Source organism: Odontesthes bonariensis, chromosome 24, assembly GCF_027942865.1.
Source record: "Odontesthes bonariensis isolate fOdoBon6 chromosome 24, fOdoBon6.hap1, whole genome shotgun sequence".
Taxonomy (NCBI): Eukaryota; Metazoa; Chordata; class Actinopteri; order Atheriniformes; family Atherinopsidae; genus Odontesthes; species Odontesthes bonariensis.
The window spans coordinates 14,226,818-14,253,583 of NC_134529.1; the positions used below are offsets into that span (position 1 = coordinate 14,226,818).

The 26,766-nt window shown below is 41.7% G+C and overlaps 1 protein-coding gene across 1 annotated transcript; it reads left to right on the plus strand.

Moving 5' to 3' along the window:
- The first annotated feature begins 1,269 nt into the window (after positions 1–1,269).
- LOC142375580 (protein EFR3 homolog B) lies at positions 1,270–26,237 on the plus strand. Its single transcript, XM_075459675.1, has 23 exons — positions 1,270–2,169; positions 10,450–10,526; positions 12,425–12,552; positions 13,011–13,161; positions 14,990–15,111; positions 15,446–15,595; positions 18,510–18,644; positions 19,959–20,037; positions 20,284–20,419; positions 20,516–20,677; positions 20,822–20,933; positions 21,105–21,156; positions 21,342–21,514; positions 21,609–21,684; positions 21,894–22,055; positions 22,260–22,391; positions 22,486–22,553; positions 22,688–22,815; positions 22,961–23,052; positions 23,164–23,212; positions 23,428–23,534; positions 23,620–23,669; positions 23,824–26,237. Exons 1-23 carry the CDS (start codon positions 1,896–1,898, stop codon positions 23,927–23,929), a joined length of 2,721 nt encoding a protein of 906 aa, XP_075315790.1. The 5' UTR covers positions 1,270–1,895; the 3' UTR covers positions 23,930–26,237.
- The last annotated feature ends 529 nt before the right edge of the window (positions 26,238–26,766 follow it).

A 26,766-nucleotide genomic window follows, 5' to 3' on the forward strand; every position in this document is an offset into this window, starting at 1 on the left:
TGATGGGACCAGAAATAATTGCATTCTGTTTCTCTATACATGTTTCTCAGCATCCCGACTTTTTTTGTAAGTGGGGCAGTATACACACCGTATCACGTGAGAGCGAAACCATATACAGTTTATTTCATTTCATTTACAGTATACTTTGGAAACAGGATTATAACCAGTTTAGTGGCCGAAAGGCACCTTTACACAAATCAATGTTGTTGATTTTTTTTTTTGCTGTATAACATTTAATCTAATTTTGGCGATGTATTTTGATTATAATTTCCATACTGCAATATTGTATACTTGTTATTATTCGGTAAAATGATTTGACTCTCAAATGTCTTGCATGACATTTCGTTTTCTGTTTAACATTCATCAAGTGAATTAAGTGTACACATTCACACGGACATATCCGGTGGAAACTGATTTTGTTCCAACATGCTCACAATAAAGTGGTGTCCATGGTGTCCAGTGGTGGGCTCCTTCACTGTTAGCTAGCCAGTACATCAGGTGGCAAGAAGAATAGTAACGCTGGCTTTGCCAAATTAATGGTTTCCTGGCATGGATGAACTTTAGACAAGGCTCCGTACGTCAACCTATCGTATGCTAAACGTTTGAAGGGTTAGTTTTTACCCCCTTTCTGTTCATGGTAAGCAACGGGAGCTGACAATTACAGATAAGAGGTACCACTAGGCAGTTAGCCATGCTACGTTAGCATTAATTTATGTTGAGAGTTAATGTAGTTGGCCATGCTACGTTAGCATGGCCAACTACATTAACTCTCAGCATAAATTAATGCTAGATTAACTCAACACACTGCTGTTCACATTTCTTAAGGCTGTTAGATTAATTTATTATCCGTACGTTACTGTCTAAAACTCGTCGAAACCAAAGGAGAGTAGTGGGAGATATTATGGTGAGATCTAGCATTGGTAACGTTTATCATTTTGTGGTGACTGCCATGATTTAAAATTTCTGTCCAGGTGATGCTAACTTTGCCGATAACGTGTCACTTCTTGGTGGGAAAAAAAAGAAGCTATTTTTGTTAGACTGACTAAAACATACGTAGACCCCAAAAAATGTTTGAGCGCTTTGGCTAATTTTAGCACACTTTAGCAGGCCAGAGAAAAGCCAGCGGTTTTCCTGATTCGCAAAGCCCCGGTGGAGGTTCTGTTCAGCGCTGAAGTGCAACCCACCTCCTCATCTCTTTGAAGCTGGAGGAGCAACGCCTCCCTGTGACTAATATTCAGCATGACAGGTGAGTAACACCAAGCTACTTTACACCTGCTGCATCCCTGCCATGAGGGATGATTCATGTCTTCCAAAAGCTGGAGAGAAGAAGTAGTGGAGGGAGTTTTCTAAAAATATATGAGCTAGCCAGGCTCCATGGCAAAGCACTGCTAACAGAGAAAAGCAACTTGTGTTGTGGGAGAAGCTTTGCTCTAGTTTTCTTAGTGTGTGTGTGTGTGTGTGTGTGATGAGTGAACTTACACAGAAACTACTCAGCAGATATTTTGCCTGCAATTGCACCCGCTGACATCCATAGTTGCATTCCCTGAACTTCAAGCCCACTGACTGAATCACTGTCCCACGGTGCCCCTCTTTCCCAGCTTCTCTCCACCCTTTTCTGTGTGCGGTTGGATAGTGAGTTCTATTGTCAGTGAGATGTTTATTAATGAGAGGGACACACACGGAGAGCAGAGCTTCTATTGAAGGACTTATCGCTAATCTCTTGGTTAATGCGGGCAACTTGCCTTTGCACTAACAGAAATTGCTAAGAAGCCTCTGGACTGGGACATAAGTTTGTGTTCAGGGACTCGTGTTTGTGAGCAAGGTTTTAAAACTTCATGCAGAAGTTGGTATTCCTGTTTTGACTTGGGGCAAGTTTATGTTGAGTATGTGTGTGGATGGAGTTGGTTTCGACTAATTTCAGCTGTTGTCACTTTGTGTTTTTCTTCTGTTGTGGTTTTCTTCTTCATTTTTATTTTCGAATAACCGAACGGTTGCACATATTTTGTCTGCTGGTTGTTCGGGAAGGCTGCTGTGTCTCTGACAGGAGTGGTGTGTGTCTTGAGTGTGTGTGTTTGTTGCCCGCTATGCCTTTGCCTGCAACCGATGCTCCAGCCACTCAGAGGCTGGCACTGGACTGTCGTACCCTTCTGGACCACCGCGTTGGCAAGGGTAAGTAACAACACCACCTCCTTTGTTCTCCCTCTGTGCCCTCTCCATTTCTAAGTCCCATGGACAGAGAAGGCTTTCACCAAAAGTTGCTTTCCATAATGCTCCATGATACCTGATCATGCTGCAAATGGGAATTTCTATTGGGGGGGGGGGCTTTGACTTGCTCTGAATCCGTCACCTGTCTTGTGGAGTTGAGCGTGTTTCATAGTTTGTCGTGCACAGTCAAGTTCCTTTGACGCACTCTAAATGACTCGGCACAAGCTGCTGTTGTGTAGAGTCACCAAATTAATCTTGGGTGGTTTTTGTCTGAGAAATACTTGTTATTTCTTCAGAAAGTGAGTCATATACTCCACAGGGATTGGTTGGAACTGTTGGCATGCACAAACATAGAAAACATCATTAAAAGAAGGGTTAAAAAATGTGACGGCATGCTTGTGTGAAACCTAAGTACTAAAAAAAGAAATATGTCTTTTCAAGACATTTAAAGTATGCAGTAATCAGTGCAGTAAGGCACATCGGGTGATTGCTAAGTTAGGCTTTATGATAGGTGTTTCCATTGTTTCTCTCTTTAATTGCTGCTGATCAGTTTTAAAGACAAACTGATATTTGGAGTATTGGATAGTTGTAAGCCAAAGAGAGTGAGTTACATTTAAAGCACCCATTTATGCTTTTACAAGGACACTGCAGCACCTTGAAGTGTCTGGTGTCCAATGCAGATTTGTGCATTAGAGCCAGTTGTTTCATCATCACCTCTTCCCGTTGGTAATGTTTGTCACAGTTGAGGCTTTATGGTTGTACACATGTAATCATTGACTGTTCTGAAAGCTTTGCAATGTGAGCTTGCGGCAGAGCAGTGATTGTATTTTTGTATGCACTACGTTTTGAAAAAATGAAACTTGAAAGGGGGCGAGTAAGCTGTCTATTCTGTATTTGGATTTAATTTTTCTTTTTCTGCAAATGTATAAATACCATGTTCCTAAAAACATATGAGGAGAAGTGTCCAGAATTTGGACACGCATAAGAATGCACAATGTGTACACAATGTTACAATTCACCCCTATTTAAAAAAGTGACTGATCAAACTTGAATGTCTTAGGTGTCCGCCGCATAACATTGTAGCTATTAGTGTCAAATGTCTCAAAAAAATCCAAAAACGAGGGGGGAGGAAAATGGACCTTTGATTGTTGGGTAGAAAATGCAACAAAGTGTGGCGCAAAGTTGCAAAACCTTAGAGGTCAGGACTGACAAATCAGGAGCAAAGGGAAGAATAATGATGGACGGGAGGAAAGCGTTCCAATGATAGAGGAGGATGTTGCGTGGGAGGGAGGTCTTCTCCCTTTTTATCCCGTTGGTGCATATTTCCCTCCTCTCCTGTCTCCCCTCTTTCCCTGTTTTTCCTTTTTCCTGCTTCTGATTAATTAGAGGGGAGGTGGGTGTGTTTGCATGTTTGCCTGCATGTGCTGCACTGCCCCGTTGACAAGGAGCGCTGTTGCAGAAGAATTGGAAAATCCAAGGTCATCACAGCATGCCTTGCTCTGACGTTGTCTTTTAGCTCCATTTGTGCGCAAGTGTGTAAATGCCTGTATGTGTGTCTTCATGGCAGGGAGAGAGAGTGTGTGTGTGCAATTCATAACGTCGAGCCAGGCTCTGCACCAATCACAGTGCACATTCATATGCCTTTTAGCTCTGAGCACACGTGCAGGCATTTATCCCAGAGTGAGCAGTGTGTGTGCATGTGCGCATTTTCAGTGCCTGTCGGCACAGCACTTTGTCTGAATGAGGAACTGAAGCTGCATTAAGGAAACATAAGCGTCTGTAGTGAGACTCACACACACCACGATCGATGTATGGTAAGAATAACAATCATTTTTCCACTGTGTGTCGATGTGCGTGCGTTCTAAGATGTGTAAGCATGTGAGTAATGAAAGGCATTTTGCATTCGGCAGGTTTTCCTACATTCTACAAACACATTTCCGAGTAAGATTTCTTGTGGTAGACTGCCGCTGCGTCCAGAGTGTAACGTCTCCTGAAAGTGTGTTATGGGCACTTGGACTCCTATGAGGATAGTCTGTTAGATTAGTATTGGATCACAAGGAGACCCTGGGTGGAAGATGTTTATTTTCGGTAATGGACACTTATTTGCTTGAAGTCTTTTTACTTGTATTGCTCCTCCTGTCGTAGTTGTGCTGGTAGCATTGTGTTCACTGCCAGTGCAGTATGGGTTTTTGCTAACTTGTATGTAGGCCATTCCTGAAAGAGGTTTTGACGTTTTCTTTCACTTCTTGAATGATATTCCTAATCCTTCAATAATCTGGGCTGCATAAGATAGGTTTATGCTTTCTTGACAATAGGAATAGTTGTATATGTGGACCGGTGTTTCCAGATCATAAGAAAATGTCCTTGGTCAATGTTTTTCTGTAACTGTGGTGTTTGATATGTAGTTGATTGATGTGTGCCAATTAAAAATGTAGCCAGCTTTGCTTCAAGGATATTGATGGCGAAAGACTTTGGTTTGTAGGCTAATGAATCATCAACTCTGTGCATTGTCGAGAGTTTGGATAGTCTGTGCAGTGTGCCGCATGTATAGAAATTATGCTCTGGATATGATCCCCCATAGCCCAGTTTTAGTGCCTGTTTGACACTGATTTATAGTGTGCCTGAATGGCTTTGTGTCATGAGGATTTGTTGGCAGCTGGGTCTGACATCAGTAGGTTTGTCTCTTTTATACTAGCCATGCTTGCAGCCACCCACACGGAATCAAATATGTGCTTTGAATGTGACTTGTTTTGTCATGACTTATTGCGTGAAAGAAGATGTATACTGTTTATGCCTCTGCAGAAGCGTGTGCACAGGCTATATGTTTGTTATTGCCCACAAGATTCCCTCTTAATAGGTAGGGCTCATTGTAATAGATGAAAGACTTGATAGATTGATGCTGTGCTTATATTCATATGTATGGAAGACATTTGATTATCTGCCCTACTCTCTACTTGCCTTGGAGACAAATAAAAGACAAAAAAAAAATCACATTTTCCACTCTGTCATGCTCCCACACCGCTGTCTTCCTCGTCCCTATGATAATCCTCCCCTCTCCTCATCTCCTGTACAGCTTTCTCAAACTCATTGAGTGACAGCTCATGTGCGTCTTGGTAGGCTTTTGAATAAGCCTGGATCATTATTTGCATTCTGGTCTCATCATGTCTTGGTCTCTTTCTGTGTTTGTCGATTTCTTCTTGTGCTTAAATTCAGTGGGTTTTTTTGAAGATGTTTGCGGATGTAAAAATAGCAGGACTTTGTCCCTCCCCTCCTCCCTCTTACGTAATGATAACCCTTGGAGGGCAGCATGCTCTGTAACATTTGTGTGAATATGTCTTGTATGCGTCTTGGACAGGTATGCATATGTCTGTCCATCACGACGGTGATCCCACTGTGCACACTCTCTGCTGCTGTGTGTTTCTCCACTGGAGTGTGGCCTGCAAAACCAGTGCTTTGCATGTATGCAGGCGAACGTCTGAACATCTACTGAGAGCTCCGTTTCTCTTTCTAACAACTGCACGCACGCATGCATTTGATATTAATGTTGGTTTTTCTACGTGGGTGGACATTTTTTAGAAGTATTTAATGCACATTCCATGTCCATGAAATTTTTGTTTTCCTCTATTTTTCTCACTTCAGCATGCAGTCCCCCCCCCCCTTCTCCTTTCCGTCTCTCCCCCTAATGTGGAAATGTTAAGCTGACGTTGTGTAATCTGTTAATGTACCAGCCCGTTATTTTAAGGATATAAATAGATCTGTGATTGGCTGGCTCCTTGCTATGATTATTTGATGGGTGGAGACCCCCTCACATGTGTGCACACGTACGTTCATCCAAGCTGGAAAGTTCTCCAAGCCTGTTGCATTAGGCTGCAGAGAAGTCCACCCTCTAATTTTATCGTCTTGTTGCAACTACCAGTGACTCATTGCTTTTCTCTTCCAATCCCCCCCCAAAGTGTGTGTGTGTTATGTGGGTTTATTATTGTGTGTATGAGTGAGTGAGGTGTGGAGGAGCTTGGTGGGTCTAGCCTCTCTATGTGTCGGTCAGCTTGCGGTCAGAGTGGGTGGATGTCGTGATACCCCCTGCTATATGTGCTTTTCACAGCTGTCATGCAAATCCTTGTCCACCCACCTTACTGTGCTCGCTTCTACGCCAACCCATCATTACCAAAAACGCAACACAGCTTGCTTTATTTATTTATTTCTTTTTTTTTTAAACCAGCTGAACACGGCACACAGGATTTTCTCTGCCAGTGAGTCGGTCCGAGTTTCTAGCAAAACAAGGGTAATGCAGCGCATTTTGAAGTTGCACATTGTACTGGACGTCTGTTATGCGACTGTTTTTTAAAGCAGGGCTCAGTAATATGGGGTTTGTTTACCATGCAATACACACCCCAAAGCTGTAGGGGAAGCTCCGTAGAAAATAGGCGACAGTCTAGCCAGACTGTCGTAAACCCACCAGAGGCAATTTACGGTTTATTTTTCAAGACACTGGCAGAGAGTTGGAGAAGTAGAGATGCTTAACTCGAATCTTTTGGGCAATCCGGGCTGATTGGATCATTTCGAGGAGGGGATTCGAGTTATACGGATCACTTGAATCACTTGAGTCACTTAATAAAAAAAAAAACAAAAAAAAACTTTCTGCCATTTAGTGGCTATGCGCCTCGCCTTTTTTTTGGTCCCATTTATCAATTCATTTTGATAAATCAAAGAGCAGCCTACGGCTACAAGTTCATTCATTTATTTTTGTCAAGTAATAATTCAATGCCATTTTATCTGAAAGCCAGACACAACAGCTAGTGTGTGCATTTACACAGCGACAAATATGGTAGTATTAGGTGAGGCAATGCTGAGTTTAGACCTACAAGTAAACAACATGGAATGATCTTGCCCTCCCTATATCACTAAATGATTATTTTTCAACGACTGTACAAGATGCATGAAGCCACGCTAACCGAGCCTGTAGCTGCCTACTGTAGCTGCCGACTGGGCGCTCGCTCGTCAAGTCACGAGACAGAATCGAAACTTAAAAAGCTCCGAGTTGGCATGGATTCGCTACTTGCCCGTCTGACCGCAGAATCGCTGGCTCTGGGTGACTCAGCGGTCAGACGGGCAAGTAGCGGTGGTTCTGCCATCACGATATCTATTACAAACTATATTACAACTCTAGAAGCTAACTGCATTCAATTTAGCCGTCGACAGCTAATGGAGAGGGGGTGTGTCTATCAGGCTACCTGGCTCGGCTCAGAGCCCTTTACGACCTGCCGTGAAGCAGTAGTTCTCGGCTCTCGTGTGTCGCGAGACTTTCAGAGCTAAACAAAGCACGCGGCGCCACAGGCAAAGTTGCAAGTGCTGTTTCGGGCTAGGGCCACCAGATGGAGATGGAAATGTCACCGTTTTCATCTGAACGGGTCAGCCAAGCAAACTGATGATTGCCAAGCAATTTTATGACCATGAAAAAGTTGCATAGCATGTCTTTAAGCGACGATCAGTTGTGTCCACATGATGGTGCCACATTACTTGAGATGAAACGAATGTTATGCTTTTAGCTCAATTTTGTTACAAAAACTGTTCAAGTGTATTGTGCAGTTAGCCCACCAGCTGGCCTTGAATAAGCACTGGTTGGTCACACTATAAGATGGAAAAAGATAAAACATTTCCATAGAAAATGGCTTACTTGCATCACAAAGCAGCAGGGGAAAGTGCAGATCTTTGCAGTGCTCCACTGGAGTGTTAACTATCATGTAAATTGCCACACCCACTGGACTGTTAAAATTTCATGCCAGTTGTACGATAGTTAAAGTTTTCCCCCTGAATAAACTCTGTGTGCATCACTCTTTCCACAACATCTCTTTCCTTTGCAGCCAACAGAGAGGACAGGACAGATTTGTGCTGGACAGAGAAGATGCAATAAGTAGCACTAATCTGTGACTCATTCGATGCATCTAAATCCACCTCCCCATCACCATCTCAGTATCTGTTTTTCCATTCCAGTCTCTGTCACTCTGTCTTCACCCCCCACCTTTTTGTCTCTACACTGGGGACCTGCTGTGTTTTCATTAATTCATCAGTGACTCTTACATTCAGGCTATGGGCCAGTAATGCAAGGCTGAGGGAGGGAGGTAGAGGAAGTAGGTGCAGCAGCCAGAGCGGGTGGGTGAGGGTTCATTAGTGTTTGAAGTGATGGAGGAGAAATTCTGTAAATACACACTCGGCACAGAGATGAGCATTATAGAGATGAGCTCTTGCTACAGCGTTCAGGTGATCTTTTTGAGGGCAAAGAAGCCTCTCGAGACTGAGGATCCTTTAAGTACTTAAGATTGTAAATATCTTTTTTTTTTTAGAAACTTTATTTAAATATTCAAAGACCTGCAACTGCTGCCCTTTTGTATCTTTTTACGGTTTTCAAATATTTGAAGTTAACCAAGCAAAATGTATGTATGTAATTCTTCTTTTAATCTTTGTCTGTAAAACTTGGATATATTTTCATGGACGATAGTTTAATATCCATTATGTTACCGGAACCGTAATGTTGAATATTGTGTCAGTCCTTTGCGTCCCCCAGCTGCTCTTACACCTGCATACCTTTTTCTAATGCAATGACTGTATTTGATATTTAAAATGTGCAAAGTTTGCTGTGATTTCTGGTGGTCTGGTCTGGTCTGGTCTGGTCTGGTCTTTGATTTTGTCTCTCTAGGAGCCTGGTTGTTCTTCATGAGGCATAAGACTTCCAGCCTGTGCTGGTTAGAGATTTGTTGAACATTTTTGGTAGCGCTTCAAAAAGAGAATTTTTCCGGGTTGGTCGAGTCAAAAGATAAAATGATCGGAACAACATTGTTGTATTGGAGTGGCAACCGGGCAGCTGGTAATCTTGTTAATGTCGGGTCACTGTGTTCTCACAATGAGGTTCTAGTGTCACATCAGTGAAAAGTGCTGTGGAACAGCAGCTAGGATAATGCAGAATGACACATTCTTTTCAGTCTGGAGAATGAAAGGAAGGAAAATGATGTTTAGAGAGGGGAAGGGAGAAAGGAAGGACAGAAGAAAGCCCGATTGTTTTGCAAAATTTCCGCTTTCTCGGTTTGACGTGTCAGACCTTCATATCATTCATGACTTTGCTGCACAGTTGGCAGCGTTTGACCTACTTTTTTTCATTAGCTTTTGGGACCATAAAACTCACCTGCTGAGGGTTTGATGAAGAAAGTTGGATATTGTAATGCCGAGCTACGGGAAGGTTTACAGATTAATTTGGGGTTTTTCAGAGGTTTTTTTCTTTTCTCATATCTTCGCTCTCTCGGGGTCCTCTTATGACTCACCACTGCTGAATTCACTCAGCCAATCAGAATTCAGCTCCCCAGCTGGGCTTTGCCTCAATGCAAAGTCAGAAAATTCACAGTTTATATTGTGTGTTGCTCTTTTGTCTTCAAGGCTGTCTTGATTGAGAGGAAGGGAAATGGAGCGCATGTGTTCTAAGTACTGGCATCGTGGTGGAAATAACTACATACTTAACACATCTTTATATTTCCTCAAATGTCTTTATGTGGCAAAATAAAGACTCATGTGCTACAAAAGTGCAGGAAGATTCTCCTGGAGGTACAACCCAAACGTTGTGCGCCTGTGCTTGTGTACTGACCATTCATTTATTTATTTATTTATTTTTTGCATGAATTCTTTTGTGTATAGGTTTTTTTTATTATCATTCTTGTGGTACAGCTTTGGATAGACCTATGTCAGCTGTTGTGGCTATCTTCAGAAGCTGCAGAGCTTACTCATTATTTTTTCATTAGCTGCAGCTGTGTTTTCCTTTGCCGAGAGGTCAGTTGGACTGTCTGACTTTTTAGCGGTTTTCCGCCAACGCCTGTTCATGAGACGAGACTGCGCATACGCCGTTATGACACCTTGTAGTTAATGTAAATAACTGCTGCGCTATACTCGCTGTAAATCAGGTTGTTGATATTAGTGAAGTGGTTACTGCGTCAGCACCTAAACTCCTGCTCACCACATAGTGATTTTTAAGGACACTTACAGTTTGTAATGTCTCCAACAAATGGCTGATTTCAGTTATTTCATCACTTTGTATTTCATTTACACAGAGAGACGGAGTACGGACAAATAGTGCTTTTGCGGAAAAGCTATGAAGAAAGAAGCCATTGCTTTGGTTTTATTGCATTTCTCATTCATACTGTACATGTCTAATAGACCATTTCTGCCTGTCTTTTGTTCATCTTAATTTTTCTTCATCAACAGGGGTTTGTGGTTGTTGCGGGGCACTCAGGCCTCGATACAAGAGACTGGTGGACAACATCTTCCCAGAAGATCCAGAGGTGAGAAACTCAGGCGGCACTCTTGTGTTTCTTCGCTAAAACCTGCTCTTGCTGTCTTTAATGTTGCAGGTCTGATATATACTTTTCCCCCCTTTCTGCTGCACAAGCGCATATAGAAATCATGTGGAACTATCAAAGGTGGATCTGAGCTGTGGGTAAAAACAGCAGTTATCTTAATGTGAGGCTATAACTTTAAGTGCATCGGGTTTAACAGGTACGCAGTTACCCTCCTCAAAGCTGCTGGTGTCAAACGACAGACTTCAGTTTTGCTGCAGTTTTCAATGATTAACTGAGATCTGACTAGGATGACTCGTAAAGAGAATTGATTCGGGTGGAGATAAAAGGCTGATGTTGCAGAGGAAGCTATTCATTAGAGCTGTTGCGCTACTACAGTAACTCATTTTACCTTTTATAGATCTGTCACCAGATTTCATTAAAGGGACATTCACAATTTATTTGACCAGTTTAGTGTGTGTGTGCGTGAATATGCACCAGACCTGTACATTTCATACCCCAGAAAATGTTTCTTAGGCTGGCTTCAAGCTGCTGTGTGTGAGCCTGTTGGTAGAGGTGCCCCAGTAGCCCTGGAACAATGAAGCCACCTAAGAAAGTCTATTCACGATCCACACATGTGACCTGTGAATATGTTTGTGGCATTTCAGTTTCTGTTTCTATCAAATAATTGGTGGCAAGGTGGTTAATTATGGGCTTTGTTCCTGTATGCACAAAATGTTCTGACAAGGTTCAACATGTCATTTCAATGACATGTTTCAAGCAGCAGTAATCCGATGGGGTAATTGTTTATAGATTACAGCTTTTAGGTGTTTTAGAGAATAAACCAGAAGCAAAGCTGATCTCCAAACCTTCTGATTAGAGGAACCTATAATTCAGCAACAGATGTCTTGAGTTGTGCTAGCAGGAAACGCACAGGTGCAGCTAATGACACTAATCAGCCTCCTGTAATTTGATTGTATCAGGAAGACCAACTGTACCAGATGAGCTGTAAAATGGCACTTTGAATTGCCTTGTGTACGAATTGTGCTCTACAAATATACTTGCCTTGCCTAGTCTTTGTTTCTTATTTAGCGTTCAGCAACCTTTTTTGCTACAGCTTGGCAAGGCACCTGCAGTAAAAAGCAATTACATTCCATAGCCTCTTTGCTGTTAACCCTACGCATAATGTTCAGCAAATGAATGGCGTTTAACAAAATTTATCAAGTTATCAGACAGAAGTGCCTCTATTGCTCCCCTGCAAGTTTTCCATTACAGTATCTGAAAAGCACAGGTATCATACTAATGCTTAATAAATCTTTCTATTTTACACAAAGTAATGTGTTGTCAGTGGATATTTGGGCATATTTCTTTGATCTGGGGTGCTGCTTTGGCTTGTTTAGGGTCTGGACTGAATGCAAATGGATTCTCAGTGGACCACAGATGTTTTTAGCACTGACCAAAGTGAAGAAGTGTGAAGTAGGTCAAGGGGAAAAGTAGGAGGGGAAACTTGGTGATCCAGTTATCTGCTTGAAGGGTTTTGGATTGGGGGGGGGGGGGGGGGGGGGGGAAATGCTTACTTTTGAATAAACCTTATTGAATTAGCTCATAAATATCCGCAGGAGAGTTGATGAATAACACATTGATAAAATAATGACCTTTTACCCTGATGTTATTTCAAATATCAGTGAAGGTTTCCCAAGTCTAAGCAGTGGCTGACTGCCAGTAGATACACCAACCTCATGAATATCTGTTCTGACTTGAGAGTAAAAACTTTTTATCATAGGTCAACTGCTCCTTCATCAGTGAGAAGAAGACCCTTGGGTTTCTTTTATTTAAATGGTTTAATTTTTTTTTTTTTTTTTTTTTGCCCCTTCTCATTATATCTTTCACCATCACCCTTCTAGGATGGGCTGGTCAAGGCCAACATGGAGAAGCTGACGTTCTACGCCTTGTCGGCTCCAGAGAAGCTGGACCGTATCGGAGCCTACCTGTCGGAGAGACTATCGAGGGATGTGGCCCGACATAGATACGGGTGAGCTTCAGCTGTTGCCATTTGGAGTAAATGCATTTTCTCTGCTTTGACAAATACCGTTTGCATATTTTTCAGCACAATAATTGGTTTGATTTGAGAATGACTAAAGCGTAAACGTTTAGGTCGTTGAACATTTGTTATACTTTTATCAAAGAGCTCGTCTTTGTCCTTGATAGACCCCCTATATATGTATGATCTTCATACTTTTCTTTCATCTTATAAAATATTGATTGTAATTTACACATGGTCAGTCAAAAGCATGCTCAGTCTGTTCATTCTTTAAATGATCAATGATCCCCTGATGATTCTCATCATTCCAAAAAGTCCGTAAAGATCAGTCGCGCTTCATCGGAGTCCAGCCGAAATATGTTTAATATGTCATATATTAATATCACATTTCTTTATTATCTTTGCCTACAAAGTTAAAGTTGTCCCTCTGTTTTTCTTTTCCAAATCAGGTATGTGTGTATAGCAATGGAAGCGCTGGACCAGCTGCTGATGGCCTGCCACTGTCAGAGTATCAACCTGTTTGTAGAGAGCTTTTTAAAGATGGTGCGCAAGCTGCTGGAGTCTGACAAACCCAACCTTCAGATCCTAGGAACCAACTCGGTGAGTTTTTCTTGGATGGTATTAATATTTCAAAGAATCAAGCCTTTGTTCTGTGTTTTTACTGTGTTCGAGCAACCTCGTAGCTCCATTCCTCCTGTAAGATGAGCATTTTTGATTTGGTTTGGCTCGATTTTTAGCTTTAGGAATCGTCATTATTTCTTAATTCAAATTTGTGGTAAACATAAAAATGGAATGAGGCAGTGTTGTTAGAAGTTAATGAGGATCATTTTGTACTCTAAATGTAAGTTAATAAGCAAAGAAACATGCTTGGTGATATAATTGTGTGTAATTTCTATCTCAAGAGTCTTAAAACTAGCGAAAACAGCTTGTTTTATGGCTTTAAATATCTGCACACTCAAACTGTTCACTAATGTGTTTTAGTTCTACAAATTCTACCCATGTGAGCAGATTTAGAGGCATTATCCAATCAAAGGATTTCTGATTTGATGGCACAGTGTAAGAGATGTACACATTGAGAGAAGTGCTGTATTAATATTATAGTAAGATCAGAGCTCGCAAAGAGGGTGGAAGGCAAAGAGAGGGATGAGTATCCTCCGATATGGAAAGCAGCTCTCAGTGCGGTCACCAGAGGACACATAAAGGAAATCAGATTAGCTGCAGACTGCAAGGGTAAAGCCTTGCAGTCATTAATACAAACTGACAAGACAAAGCAGTTCACACTCATAATGTCCGGCTATCACTCTCTCACACATAGTAATGAGTTTGGTCTTTGAGACAACTGGAAGGTCATATACTGGTGAACTCTGTGCCATCCATGTTTTGTTATTTTTCTAGCTTTGCATATGCATTTATCTTGTATCTTACAGCTGAAGGATACGTATTCTTCTCCTTAATTTCTCCATATTGTCTAATGGTTGGAAAGTGTTTTAATTTCACAGCGTCTGATAGAAGGTTCTTACCTTTATACCAAATAGACCACAGAAGAAAAAAGACACCTTGTGCACAAACTGTAAACTGCTTTAGTTTACCTCTTATTCATATATGACTTCGATATGTACCTAAATAGATGGCTTTGTGATGGAAAATACATGAGGGAGGGGTTCATTTCTCGTGCTCTTGTCTGTGATTGGAACATAAGCCTCGATAGTCTCCAATCTCTATAGCCTGTGGTCTTGGCTACTATTCTTTAAGCTGTCAGTCAGATATTAAGTCATCTTCAGCAGACAAAGAGCTGATGCATTAATACATAGAAGCTGCCCAGTAATACTTGCAGCAGGACAGCTTCCAAGTATGAACGGCAGCAGAGAATTGGTGCTGCAGCTTAGCAACCTCACAGGAGCGGTTATAAGCTCACTTCATTAAATTAGCTTGAGGACTCTTCATTTAATTTGAAAACATATCCAAACACAGTCAGATTCGTCCACAGTGGACGAGCTATTTCTTTGGATGTTCATTTTCTACAGGAATTCTTCTCTTTTGTGTCTCTGAGCTTTCCCAGAATGTGTTATTAAATGAGAAAATTTTAGCTGCAATTACTATCTCCCTCATTGACTACAGATTATACGATTATTGCTTCTGTTAATGTTGTGATCTAACTTGACTCTGAAGAAATCCATTTAATAATTTATTAACTGGAGTGCGGTTTGAAGCTGAATGTCAACCGGATTACTCACATGACATTTGCTGGACCAGTTGGAGAGCCCCCCCCCCGCTCTGTTTTATTTTTTCTGACTCCTCATGAAATGTCATGGCGCTACAGTTTGATTTATATTTTGAAGATAATTAGCTAAATAGAATTAAAATAAAAAAATTTGGGCTTTTGAGGAGCTTTAAATCGTTTAAACCCTCACTCTTCCTGTGTTGTCAGTTTGTAAAGTTTGCCAATATAGAAGAGGACACGCCATCGTACCATCGCAGTTATGACTTCTTTGTGTCACGCTTCAGTGAGATGTGCCATTCAAACTACGAGGACCCCGACATTCGCACCAAGTAAGACATGTGCTTGATTGCACAAGAGGCAGATTTATTTAGTAACTGTTGTTCTTGGACTACTTAGGAGAAGGGTTTATTTTAGGCCTCTATTGGACCTTTCTTTTATAGACTATTTTTAAAGGAATGTTTTCATCTTAACTCCATTGTTTCTGCTAAAAATAGACAAAGTGACATCCTTGACAAGTGAAATATGACTTTGGTGACATGAAAAAACATAAGCAAACAGAAGAAATTAAAAATACACATTGCTAAATACAGATCTCTCTTTATTGTCTGGGGGTATTTAAGTTGGATGATTTCTGACATGTCTGTCTGTAATTGTCGCCATCAGGATCCGCATGGCAGGTATTAAGGGTCTGCAGGGCGTGGTGAGGAAGACTGTGAATGATGAGCTGCAGGCTAATATCTGGGACCCTCAGCACATGGACAAGATTGTTCCCTCTCTGCTCTTCAACCTGCAGAGTGGAGAGCGTACAGAGAGGTGAGTGCATTGTTTGATCTTTGTGGTCTCTTAGTCTTTTTTAAAAAAAAATTTTTTAAAATTCAGAATAGAACAGACTTGTTGATAAATGAAAATGGCATGGAACAACAACAACATATTTGCAGTGTTATTTATGGCTTTTGGTCAAACTTGTACATTGGGGTGCATCCCACCAGGTTTTTTGCAGGACTTTCCATTGAGGTTAAGGTGGTTCAAGATCAGAACTTAACCGTAGCCACTTCAGTTATCCAGTTTTTCATTTTCAGCTGTGATGTGTGACTGATTTCAACATATCTGCACAGATTCTGATATACCGTGCCGTATAGTGGGGGGTGGAGTTATTTTCTTTGTGTATTTATTCTGTGACCATAAGGTTTTTAAGAACTGACAGACATCTAAAATTCAGTTTTATCTATCAGGGAACAATCTCCCAGAAGCATTTTTAATCTCACACTTACAGGACATCTGAACACGGCATGTTTCATGACATTAGAAACAACGGTAGTCTGTTAAGATGCATATAAACTTGATTCGGATGAAATCAAGCATCTCAAAACTGCGCTAACACGCATAGTTAATCCAAATCCATCTTTTTGTAAGAGCAGTAAAGCATACGTGTAAATAAGCAAAGCTAAATACTCAATAAAGTTTCTGATTTACAGAGTTTTGTTTGTTTTGTGAGATTGCTAAGTCCATGGGTCAGTCCATTTAGAGTATTTCTGACTTTTCTGTTTCTGCATCTCTAATGGTGTTAAAAACAGATTAAACGATGCCATGTCTAACATGTCGGGGTGAAGTTGTGAGAGCCCAGTATTGACCTGGCCTGCCTTAGTCATTCAGCCCAGAGCCATTATGCTGTAACCCATTGATACGCTTGTCTCACATTTGACCAAATTTGGCCCGGCAGTCTAGAAAGCCATCATCCCATGTTATGTGTCATTGCTGTCAAGATTTAGTGAACCATCTGTTCTCCCTATGGATATCTATTAACCCACAAATATCATCTAATGGCAAACAAACTGGGACATGGGAAGAACTGTTGTGCCATGAAAGGGGGAAGCCTGAACTGAAATAGTGCAGTGGGTGGAAAATAAAAGCTCACAGACTCAAAGGGAAAGAGGATGCCAGAATATTAGGGAGTGTGCAGACTCTGGAGCCTTTCTCTGTTGGCAGCACTCCACATACTGAAATCCACTTTGACGTCAATGCTGAGATCTGAGGGTTATGGGAGCAAAGGGAGAGGGCGGCATCCAGAAGACCAAGAGATTGGGAGGAAGATGGATAATAGAAAATAGAAATGGGGAGGTTATTGACAGAGAGCTTCGTAGACGGACTGGCACAATCCACCGGAGAGTCATATTTCCTCCTCAGCTTCCTTTCTCTCTGTTTATGTTCTGAGGCCTGCCCCTGCTGTGCATCCTTATTTCCCATCTCACACCGAGCCTTGCTTGTCATTACTGACAGCAGTCGGTACAGAATCTAATTAGCTCACAGTGGTGCTTTCTTCTCAGCTTTAATCCCTGTGCACTTGTTCCACCTTATTTAAAGATCAAAAAGTTCCGACTAACTTTAGTAGAAAGTTAATAACAGAAGCCTTTTGCAGACTCCCTTTGGTATGTGATACTTAAAGAACCAGAGCCCGCACACTTGTGTTTAATGTGTTGTAGGCGCCTACAGACACTTCCCCAAGCAGTACTTATTCACAAATTCTGTTTATGATCTGGTGTGAACATCCACCTCAACTGATCTGATCACAAGTGGACAGCTCTAGGTATTGCTGTGTATCTCCACATGCCTGTATTATATCCACACACTATTTATGCCCCTCAAATGACCAGTTTTGAGGTGAAAATATTCACGTCTCAGCTCTGAAAATGGGGAGCAGGGAGTGAAATGCCAGGACCTGCAGGACCGAATGAACCTTTGCCGCTGCGCTCGCAGCTATTTTGTTCATTGTCACCTCAGAAATATACACAAAGGAGAGCCAGGAGGTGATCTGGGAATGATACACCCTCTGCATTTTAACAATACTAAATAACAGAAAAATTCAGTCATCAGACCTGAATGCGTCCTGAGTGTTTTTACATTTACAGCTGTGAACTTGAACAGAGCCCCTCTACTCTAGAAAAAGAAGGTTTACGTGTCACGTTGATGCCAAAGTTAATCAAAGTTGTTAGGCTGGCATATAGTACACCTTATTAAGATCCTTAATGTTGATGTTTCTTGTAATTTGTTACCCTTGGAGTGTCAGGAAGTAGACTTCTGTGTTTTAGATGCATCGGAACAGCTTTGTTAAGATCCTTTGTCACTGCTGAACACATCAGTTGAGTCGATTGAATGCATCTGTCTTGATTTAGCTGTTTTTGGAATTGAGGAGCCACTGAGAGGCAGGATTTCACATTTCCTCCTTCGCAGCGGCAGCAGGCAAGATGAAAGAGTGAGGCTCTTAATAAATAATGTTATCATTGGTGGGCTACCGGAGGCTAGTCATGAACAAGTAACGGTGGGGGTGGATGTTTTTAACTATGCATGAGAAAAACTAAGACGCACATCTGCAGACTCGGACACAGACATGTCCCCCATGGTCAAAATAGATGTGATAGGAATGCCTGCACACACTCAGCGGCTAACGCTGTAGCTAATTTTTACTCCAGACGAACTGAAGTCTCCCCAGGAGCTGCAGCAATACAATGACCCTCAGTGTTAATCTGCAATAAACTGTCTTTTTTTTTTTTAAATGTTTGTCTTCCAGAATAAATCTGATTCGTAATCCTCGCCTCCTGTGTTTTTTTTTTTTTCGTTTTTTTTTTTTTTTCTCCTGCTCTCCGCACCCCTCCCTCTCCTCACGTCCTCGCTGCCCTTTCCTCTCCTCTGCTTCTTTTTCTGCTTCCTCACCTGCATCGCTGCCTACCAGCCGCTCTCCCTCTCCGCTGCAGGCATCGGAGAAGGAGAAGGAAAGCCCCGTGGAGCTGACGGAGCGCTGCTTCAGGGAGCTGCTGGGACGAGCCGCCTATGGCAACATCAAGAATGCTGTCACGCCAGTCCTGATGTGAGACGGCCTCGCCAACTCTTATCTATATCATTCTACCCTCCATTTGTGATGTGCACTTTTAATGCAGTTGCTTCTTTTTGTATTTTAAATATTGACTGAACACGAAAGAAGACTGCATCTCAGGGCTCTCTTGCAGCATTTTTATCTTTACCCAGATTGGCCCATGGGGGCGTGGCAAGGGCATTGCAAGGTTTCTTAGTTGTTGTTGAGTAGATTTTAGGGTGTGCTTGCAGATTGAAATTGTATGTTGCTGTGTTTATGTTGAGTTTAGCCTGTAAAATGTTCTTCTTTTCTGGTCAGACACGGCAGGTTCCCTTATTTTTGTCAGTGCTATCATGCGTTTGGCGTCGTATCTGCTCATAGCACTGAACAAATCTGGGTCTCTTTAAATTTGTTCTTTTGTTTATCGGTCTCTCCATCTTTTTCCTTTTCCTTTAGTCTCCCTAATTCAGTTAGCCAGCTTTTCCTCTGTCTCTAGAATGCAGTATTCTACCTGTCTCAGCCTTATCCTTTGAATCCTGTTTATCCTTCCTTTGTACGTCCATCTGTGTTTTGTTCCTCTTGGCTTCGTTCCTTGCACGTGAGCCACAGTTTGTGGTCGTTTCTGCTTTATTTTCTATTGAACATGTTGGTATTGTGGAAGTGGTCGCTGAATTTGCCTTTTTCTTCTGTTGAGGCCGAACGAGTATGTAGATGCCGAGTGATGCTGTACATGAAATTTTGCTCAGCGTGTTCTGCAAAATGTTTCAAATGTTTTTAATATACTGTGAAACGAGAATTTAATGTTGTATTTGATTTTCATATCAGCACAAGAGTGCAGGTAACAAACGTGATCTTAAAGCATCAAATCAGATTTTGGAAATGGGCAGTTTCAGATACTTTTAAGGCTATATGTGGTTTTTACCGTTTACTTGTGCAGTTGAAATAATTTTTTCTTCTGCAGCGCCTTGATTGATCTGTCCATCTATGCTTTATTTATTTTTTTTACCAGCTGTTCAGGATTAGTAATTACTTCGATCGTGGCTGCAGGATGTTGTGATGCTGATCATTACAGATATTGAGTTTTTCTGCTGTTTTTTATCACTCTTTCTGCAATTTCAGGCAACGTCCTACTGAGCTTGATATTATTAACTGTAACAGTTTCAGTTATGAGGTCTTCTTTGCACCAGCCATGTCTGTCATTAGAAATTAAATAAAATGTGCAGTCTTAATGTTGGGCCTCTGTAAAAGTTATCTCTGCCTTTCTGACCTCCATCTCTCCTGTCACTATATAATTACGTCCTCTGCTTCCTCCTGTTTGTGTTCCCACAGGCACTTAGATAACCACTCTCTATGGGAGGGAAAGACCTTTGCAGTGCGTTGTTTCAAAATCATCATGTACTCCATCCAGGTGAGAGATGGAGTCTGCGACCCTTCTATTGCTCTCTCTCCCTCTCACTTTGCTGACTGCCTTTCCAGGTCCAAATAGTCTCTCAAAGTATGATGTGTCTCTCACAGCACCATATTTTTTCATTTTCTTTCATTTTACTGCCAAAATTTCTCTTCAACCTCCACTTTTTAATTTGCTCTCTGCTTGAACTTACCAGCTTTTTAAACATTTTTAATGCAGTCGCACTGTCTGTGCTTCCTCCCACAGTCTCAACACTCTCACTTGGTAATCCAGCAACTTCTCGGTCACCTGGACGCGAACAGCAAGAACTCGGCCACAGTGCGAGCTGGGATAGTGGAGGTATTGCTGGAGGCAGCTGCCATTGCAGCCAGCGGCTCTGTAGGTTCGTTACACAAATGCAACGCGCCGACTGGCCAACTGAAAAGCTGTGTGGGCATCGGATGGTTTTCACTTTGAGCTGCTCACTGTGCGTTTGCAGGTCCCACGGTGTTGGAGGTGTTCAACACCCTGCTGAGGCAGCTCCGTCTGAGCGTGGACTACGAGTTGACGGGCTCATACGACGGCAGCACCAACATCGGCACCAAGATTATCAAAGCACACGAAGAGAGGCAACTACAGGAGGCTGTCATCACGACTATTGGTGAGTCTGGGTGGCGTTTGTTTTGTGATGGTTTTAGTTGTTTGTCTGGTCTCTGTGTTTCTCCGGTGCATGTGTGAGTTTTCTTTTAGCGAATATTAGTTTGATGTACGTCTTTTAATTATTTTTTTTTGCTTTCTTTCTCAGGCTCATTTGCCAACACCTTGCCCACCTACCAGAGATCAGAGGTCATGCTGTTCATCATGGGCAAGATCCCTGTCCCTGGAGTACATCTAACTCTGCCCTCCACCAGTTCTGGGTATTTTACTCTCAATTTTCACAGCATGCACTTTGTATCCGTTATTTTTCGAGGACACAAATAAATACACAGCAGCTTGTGGCACAGTTCTTTGTAAACAACTGTTTTCAGAGCTGTTTTTGTGAATTTTAAGGTTCCGTTTGAATCTTAACTTTCCATTTTCATCCCCAGGCCTGAGGGTACTAGGATGATTCAGGTTATGTTACTCAAGTCCTTGGTTCAGGTAGGTGCTCATTTCTTTCCTAATGATCATTCAGTTAGAAAAAGAAAAAAGTGGGTCTTTATGGAATTTTACAGGACTAGAAAAAGCTCATAAATGTATACAATAATGAAAAATGTGAAGGAATTATCTGTTGTTGGATGACAAAAAAAACCCCACACGTGTCCTTTTTATAATCGATCTCTCAGGTGACTGCAGGATTTCAAACTACAAACATGCTCACAGCGCTGCCCAGCTCCTTCTTGGAGCCACTCCTTTCCCTCTCTCTAACTGAGGATCCAGAAATTCGGCTGCTTGTCCTTCAAATCCTTCTCAGCCTCATCGACAGGCATGACAGCAGGCCGAAGTTTTCCGAAATAAGGTGCGTAATTGTGTGCATGGGAATGTGGAAAAGCAGAAGTTCTAGCGCTCTGGAGTTGACCGTCTGCGTTGTATTTGGCCTCCCTTCTGTGTAGCATCATCTCCGACATCTCCGTGCTGAAGCTGAAAGTTGACAAGTGCTCCAGACAGGACAATTTATTCATGAAAAAGGTAAATCAGCATTTGTCATGCATTTTATCTGATTTTTCTTCTCACACTTTTGAGCATGATTGGATCATTTCTCACCGAACACTAACCAGAGTTGGTTACGGGGACAGAACAAAGCGAATTGATGTACATAGATGTGTAAAGAATGTCAAAGAAACTGTCTGTCATTATTCTTATGATCACCTCCTTGCACATCACTCACTCACTCACAGCACGGCCAGCATCTGTACCGACACATCTACCTGGGCTGTAAGGAGGAGAGCAGCGGTCAGCAGCACTATGAGACCCTCTTTGCCCTGTTGGGTCTTCTCAGCGTGGAGCTGGCCAACGAAGAGGTGGTGGTGGACCTCATCCGCCTGGCACTTGCCCTGCAGGTAAAGATGCACATGCATGCAGTCATGAACCATTTTAGAATTCCGTCTTGGAAGAAGAATTGACACCCCAGTATGAAACCCAAATTATTAGAAAGAAAAGAACTCAGCATAAAGCATAAAAGCAGATAACTTTACAGACTGAACACGTATGCATACCAGTCCTTTTCAGACACTGTTTCTGAAGCCTCTTTGTGCCCCGTGCAGGACCTGGCTCTGTCCACGGACGAGGCTATGCCCGTTTATAACCGCTGTGCTGTTCATGCCCTCGCTGCTGCCTACCTCAACCTCATCTGCCAGCTCACCACTGTCCCAGCCTTCTGCCAGCACATACATGAGGTGTGGGGTCTGGATCCTTTACGTGAATGTGTGTGTTTGTATACCAACTGTTAATAAACTGCTTTCTTTCTTGTTCTTTCCCTCTGCCCTTCAGGTAATTGAGGTGAGACAGAAAGAAACCTCTTACCTTTTGCCTGAGGACATCTTCATTGAGAATCCCAAGTATGTATCGGCTACTTTCAAAACTCCTTTGTTTTCCCAAATCATACCAGTGTTCAATTTGATATTTAAGGATACGATACTCGCCTTGAATTTCTCTGCTACATAAACATTCAGCTTTCCCTCTTTATTCCTAGGCTGCCCTCATCCATAGAGAAGGTGGAAGGGGATGTTCTGTTCCTCCAGTCTAAGATCACTGAGGTTCTTGGAGGTAGTGGTTATAACACAGAGAGACTGGCTACACCTTATGTCCCACAGTATACTGGTATGGAGCCCAAAATATCTCAACAGAAATGGAAACTTGAATAGGAATGTTGTAGTTGTTGAATATTATCGAAAGGTATTCCTGCACGAATGGTCCATTCCTTCAATAAACAAACGAAAGTAAAACATTTACGCTCTTCTTTCAGATGAGGACCGGCTGTCCAAGAGAAAGAGCATTGGGGAGACTATATCGCTTCAGGTGGAGGTCGAGTCTCGAAACAGTCCAGAGAAAGAGGAGGTAAATACTCAAATATTCCCTCTATAAGGACATTTAATCCAAGACATTTCAGGACAGAGCTCTTAAAGCTCATCACCACATCATATTTTTTCTGTTTGTTCTGTTCTCCAGAGGACACCAGCAGAGGAGATTACCTTTGAAACCCTGAAAAATGCCATCGGTAAGTTGTTTGTTTGTTTTGTTTTTTTTTCCTACTTCTGTGGCTAGAGATTGAGAGCTCTTTTTATGATATTTATTGGCAAAGACATGAAAGCAGTATGAAAAGTTGAGGTTTTGCTTATTCACTCACACCTCTAAGCACTAGCAGCACAAACCACACAGCTGCTTTCATTGTTGGTGCATATAGTGCTTTATGCTGTTCCTGTCGCCATCTAGTGGACAGTGTGGGTATGGAGGAGCAGGAGAGAGAGAGGAGGAGACAAGTGGTGGAGAAGTTCCAAAAGGCCCCCTTTGAGGAGATAGCTGCCCACTGCGGTGCCAGGGTACAGTAAAATACATTTTCAACCCACATATTTGTTTCTCAGCTTGTGACTGTTTTCTTTGATGAATATTTTTTGTCCCTTCCAGGCCACTCAGCTGCAGAGCAAACTAAATCAAATCTTTGAGATTACAATCAGGTAAGTGACAGAGCTTTGAGATATTTACATTGTGTTTCTAAAGGTCGGCAATGACATGGATGGCGGTGATCCTGACTAACGACATGATACACATGATGATAGCGTTGAATCATGGCGATGACTACTGTTTTGTTTTGTTCCTCCTCCTGTCCAGACCCCCTCCCAGCCCATCTGGAACCATTTCGTCAGGTTACGGCCAAAGCCAGAGCCGATCTGTTCCCATTTACGAGATGAAGTTTCCTGACCTTTGTGTGTATTAAACCACAAAGGGTGCTGCGACGTGGCAGAACTGATTAACCTTTCAGGACTGGAAAAGGATTTGGGGTGGTGGGAGGACCATTTCTCACTGTAAAATCCTCTTGACCGTGGAATCAAAAGGCCACAGTGCATGTGGGAGAGAGCGAGTTGCAACTAAAGAGCAAACCGATTCTTGTTTAACTTAGCTGTCTGAGATGTTCTTTTACCCCTCGAATGGAGCCAAAACAAGCTGACTATGATGATGATGATGATGATGATGATGATTATGATGACTAATGTCAGTAAATGCAGCAGTCAACAAACTTCATTTACTCCTGATTAGATGTGTGTAGAGACTCCACTGGTTGTTTTTTTTTTTTTTTTTTTTTTGTTGCCAGTAACTCTGTAATTCCGATTGGGTTGTTGGTTGTGCTGTCACTAAAATTTTTTATTGGCACTGCAATTTTTTTCCTCCTAATCTTTATTGTTCGTCCCACACAGGGTGCCATACGACCTTCGATCACAAAACTAGTTTTACGAGTCTCGCTAACTTCTGACAGCATTTTATATTTGTTTTTATAGATTTGATGACTGGAGTGTATGAGAGATGGAGGCATTTTAATTTACTCAACAGTGTTTTTTTTTTTTATGTTTGATGGATGGATAGATGTAAAGTTACTCCTCCCATGTCCCGTGTTACTTGGCACTTAAACATCCGTCTCCACTGTTTAATGCTTTTCTGTAGTTTTGTTTTTGCCTAGCCAGAAGTGCTTTCTTTCTTTCTTTGACGTTGGGCATTTATTTCCTAACTCGTGCTCTATTTATTAATTTTGTTTTTTAATTGCTTTTAACTGAAAGATAACCGCCAACTAATACATATATGAAAACACACACAGCACCAGTCATGACCACACAAACTCCTGAAGCGTTTACTGCAATGTTTACCACACTGAACACTAGAAGAATAATTATTTTTTTCTTCCCATATATATGTGTACATACAGAGAAATATATAAATCTTTAAGAGGATGTACAGAGTAGGGATGTTTTTTGTGAGTGTGTGTGTGTATATATATGTAAACTGTATATTCTAATTTTCAACTGCCACTGCATTGGTAGTATCCTTAGTTAAGGTAGAAATCTGTATCCAGAAACCTTTTGAAATCTACAACCAGTGACACATGAATTCAAAAGTCTACAGTAGAAAAGTGCATCATCTCGAGGCCATCAAGTATGGAGGAATCCATCCTTAAAGAAATTTACTAGTTAGAATATTCTTCCCTTTTTCTTTATCAGCCACAGAAACGGGTTGCCAGTGCCACCATCCTGACCTGCATTGTTGCCATTACAATCCTAATAATCCTCCAGAATTGGGTTTGCACACGGCTTCCCAGCAGCGCACCCGTCTCGTCAAGATCTGTAAAATCCATTCTGTGTGCATGTGTGCGCACACACAGGTAGAAAAAAACAAGTATAATGGCAATAATTTGGCACGAGCCCGGACAACATGGTCCAGCTGTAGGTGGCAGATCTCCTTGTGCGTTTTTAAATTGTGCCTCCTGTCACTGTGGTGCTGTGATGGTTCAGTTTTGTGACGTTTTAAGGCACCAGCCCTCGCCTGCGCTTTGACTGAGCTGCATCCTTTTTTTTAAAATTTAGACTATGGTGTCTGGTTTGCCCCCGATTGTCTGGTGTTTAAGTCCAGCTGGCTGTGTTGGTTTGCTATTTCCTTTACAATGTTTTGTCTAAAGTCTGTGTATCCATGTCCACACATGTCAGTGTGTTGTATCGTCTGTTCATTTGAACCCTTTTTTTTATTTTGTATGTGTGTTTGTTCACGTTTCTGTGCGTGCACTCGCACAGATGTGTCTTTTATCATCATCATAACCTGAGACCAAACTCTTCAGACACGGTTTAGTTTTGTTCAGTGACTCTTACAAACATGTTGATGAAGAACAAGCTATCGAAGAGCAACGGGCAACAGTCTTAATCCTCCAGTGACGCATTGTAAAATTGTCTTTTCAGCATCATGAACTTGGAAGTGAAGATCTGTAAATCTATCAGTCTGTGTGTTGTCATTGCATCGTGTAATGTAATATTAACCAACGTAAATCCAAATTTATTTTTGTCATCACATGTCTGGTTAGTAGATCTGTTTACGATGTAGTGCTGTAGGTCAAATCTTTTCATTCTGTGGACTTTGCACTTTAAAAACTGGATCATCTAGTGACGAAGGCAGCTTTTACATGGAGGAAATGCCTTATGCGTGTCATACCTGACTTTGCATGCCAGTGATGTTGCTGTACAATAAATGTATCTTGAATCATGAAAGAGCTGACCTGTCTGATTTTTCTCTCGCTATTAATGGGCGTGAAAGCCAGTTTAGAAAAAAAAGCAGAATTTTTCTTTTCACAGGGTTTTGCTGAGAGAACGTGGGAAAGTCATGTAGGAATGTGGGGAAAAAAAAATGGAGATGCATAAAAACAGATTTCAACCTTGATTATGAAATCAGCTGCTGCGCTCGGTGCACAGTTTGTCTGCCTCTTTGGGGCAGTGTTTGCTCTCCGTTACACCACTCTCATCAATGCTTGTTTTGTTTTTTTGCCGGTGATAAAGCTCTGAATCTCTGTTCAGATCATGATTTGTTTTTTTTTTCTAGGTGTAGGTGCCTATTTTTGTCACACAGAAGACTCACACTTCAAAGTGCTGTACAGCAGTTTTTTTTTTTGTTTTTTTTTTCAGTTCAGCCTGACAAATACAAGCATTTGATTTGCTGTCTGAAGTCACACAAATTTGCTAAAATGTACACATAATATCACAGTATGAGCAGATGTATGTTTTATGGTAACAATCATGAATG

Bases quoted from the DNA above. Each gene is read 5' to 3' on its own strand.
- LOC142375580 (XM_075459675.1), top strand. From the start codon at position 1,896: ATGGAGTTGGTTTCGACTAATTTCAGCTGTTGTCACTTTGTGTTTTTC. The intron at 13,162-14,989 runs GTGAGTTTTTCT...CTGTGTTGTCAG, and splicing joins AGATCCTAGGAACCAACTCG to TTTGTAAAGTTTGCCAATAT. The intron at 23,213-23,427 runs GTAAGTTGTTTG...GTCGCCATCTAG, and splicing joins AACCCTGAAAAATGCCATCG to TGGACAGTGTGGGTATGGAG.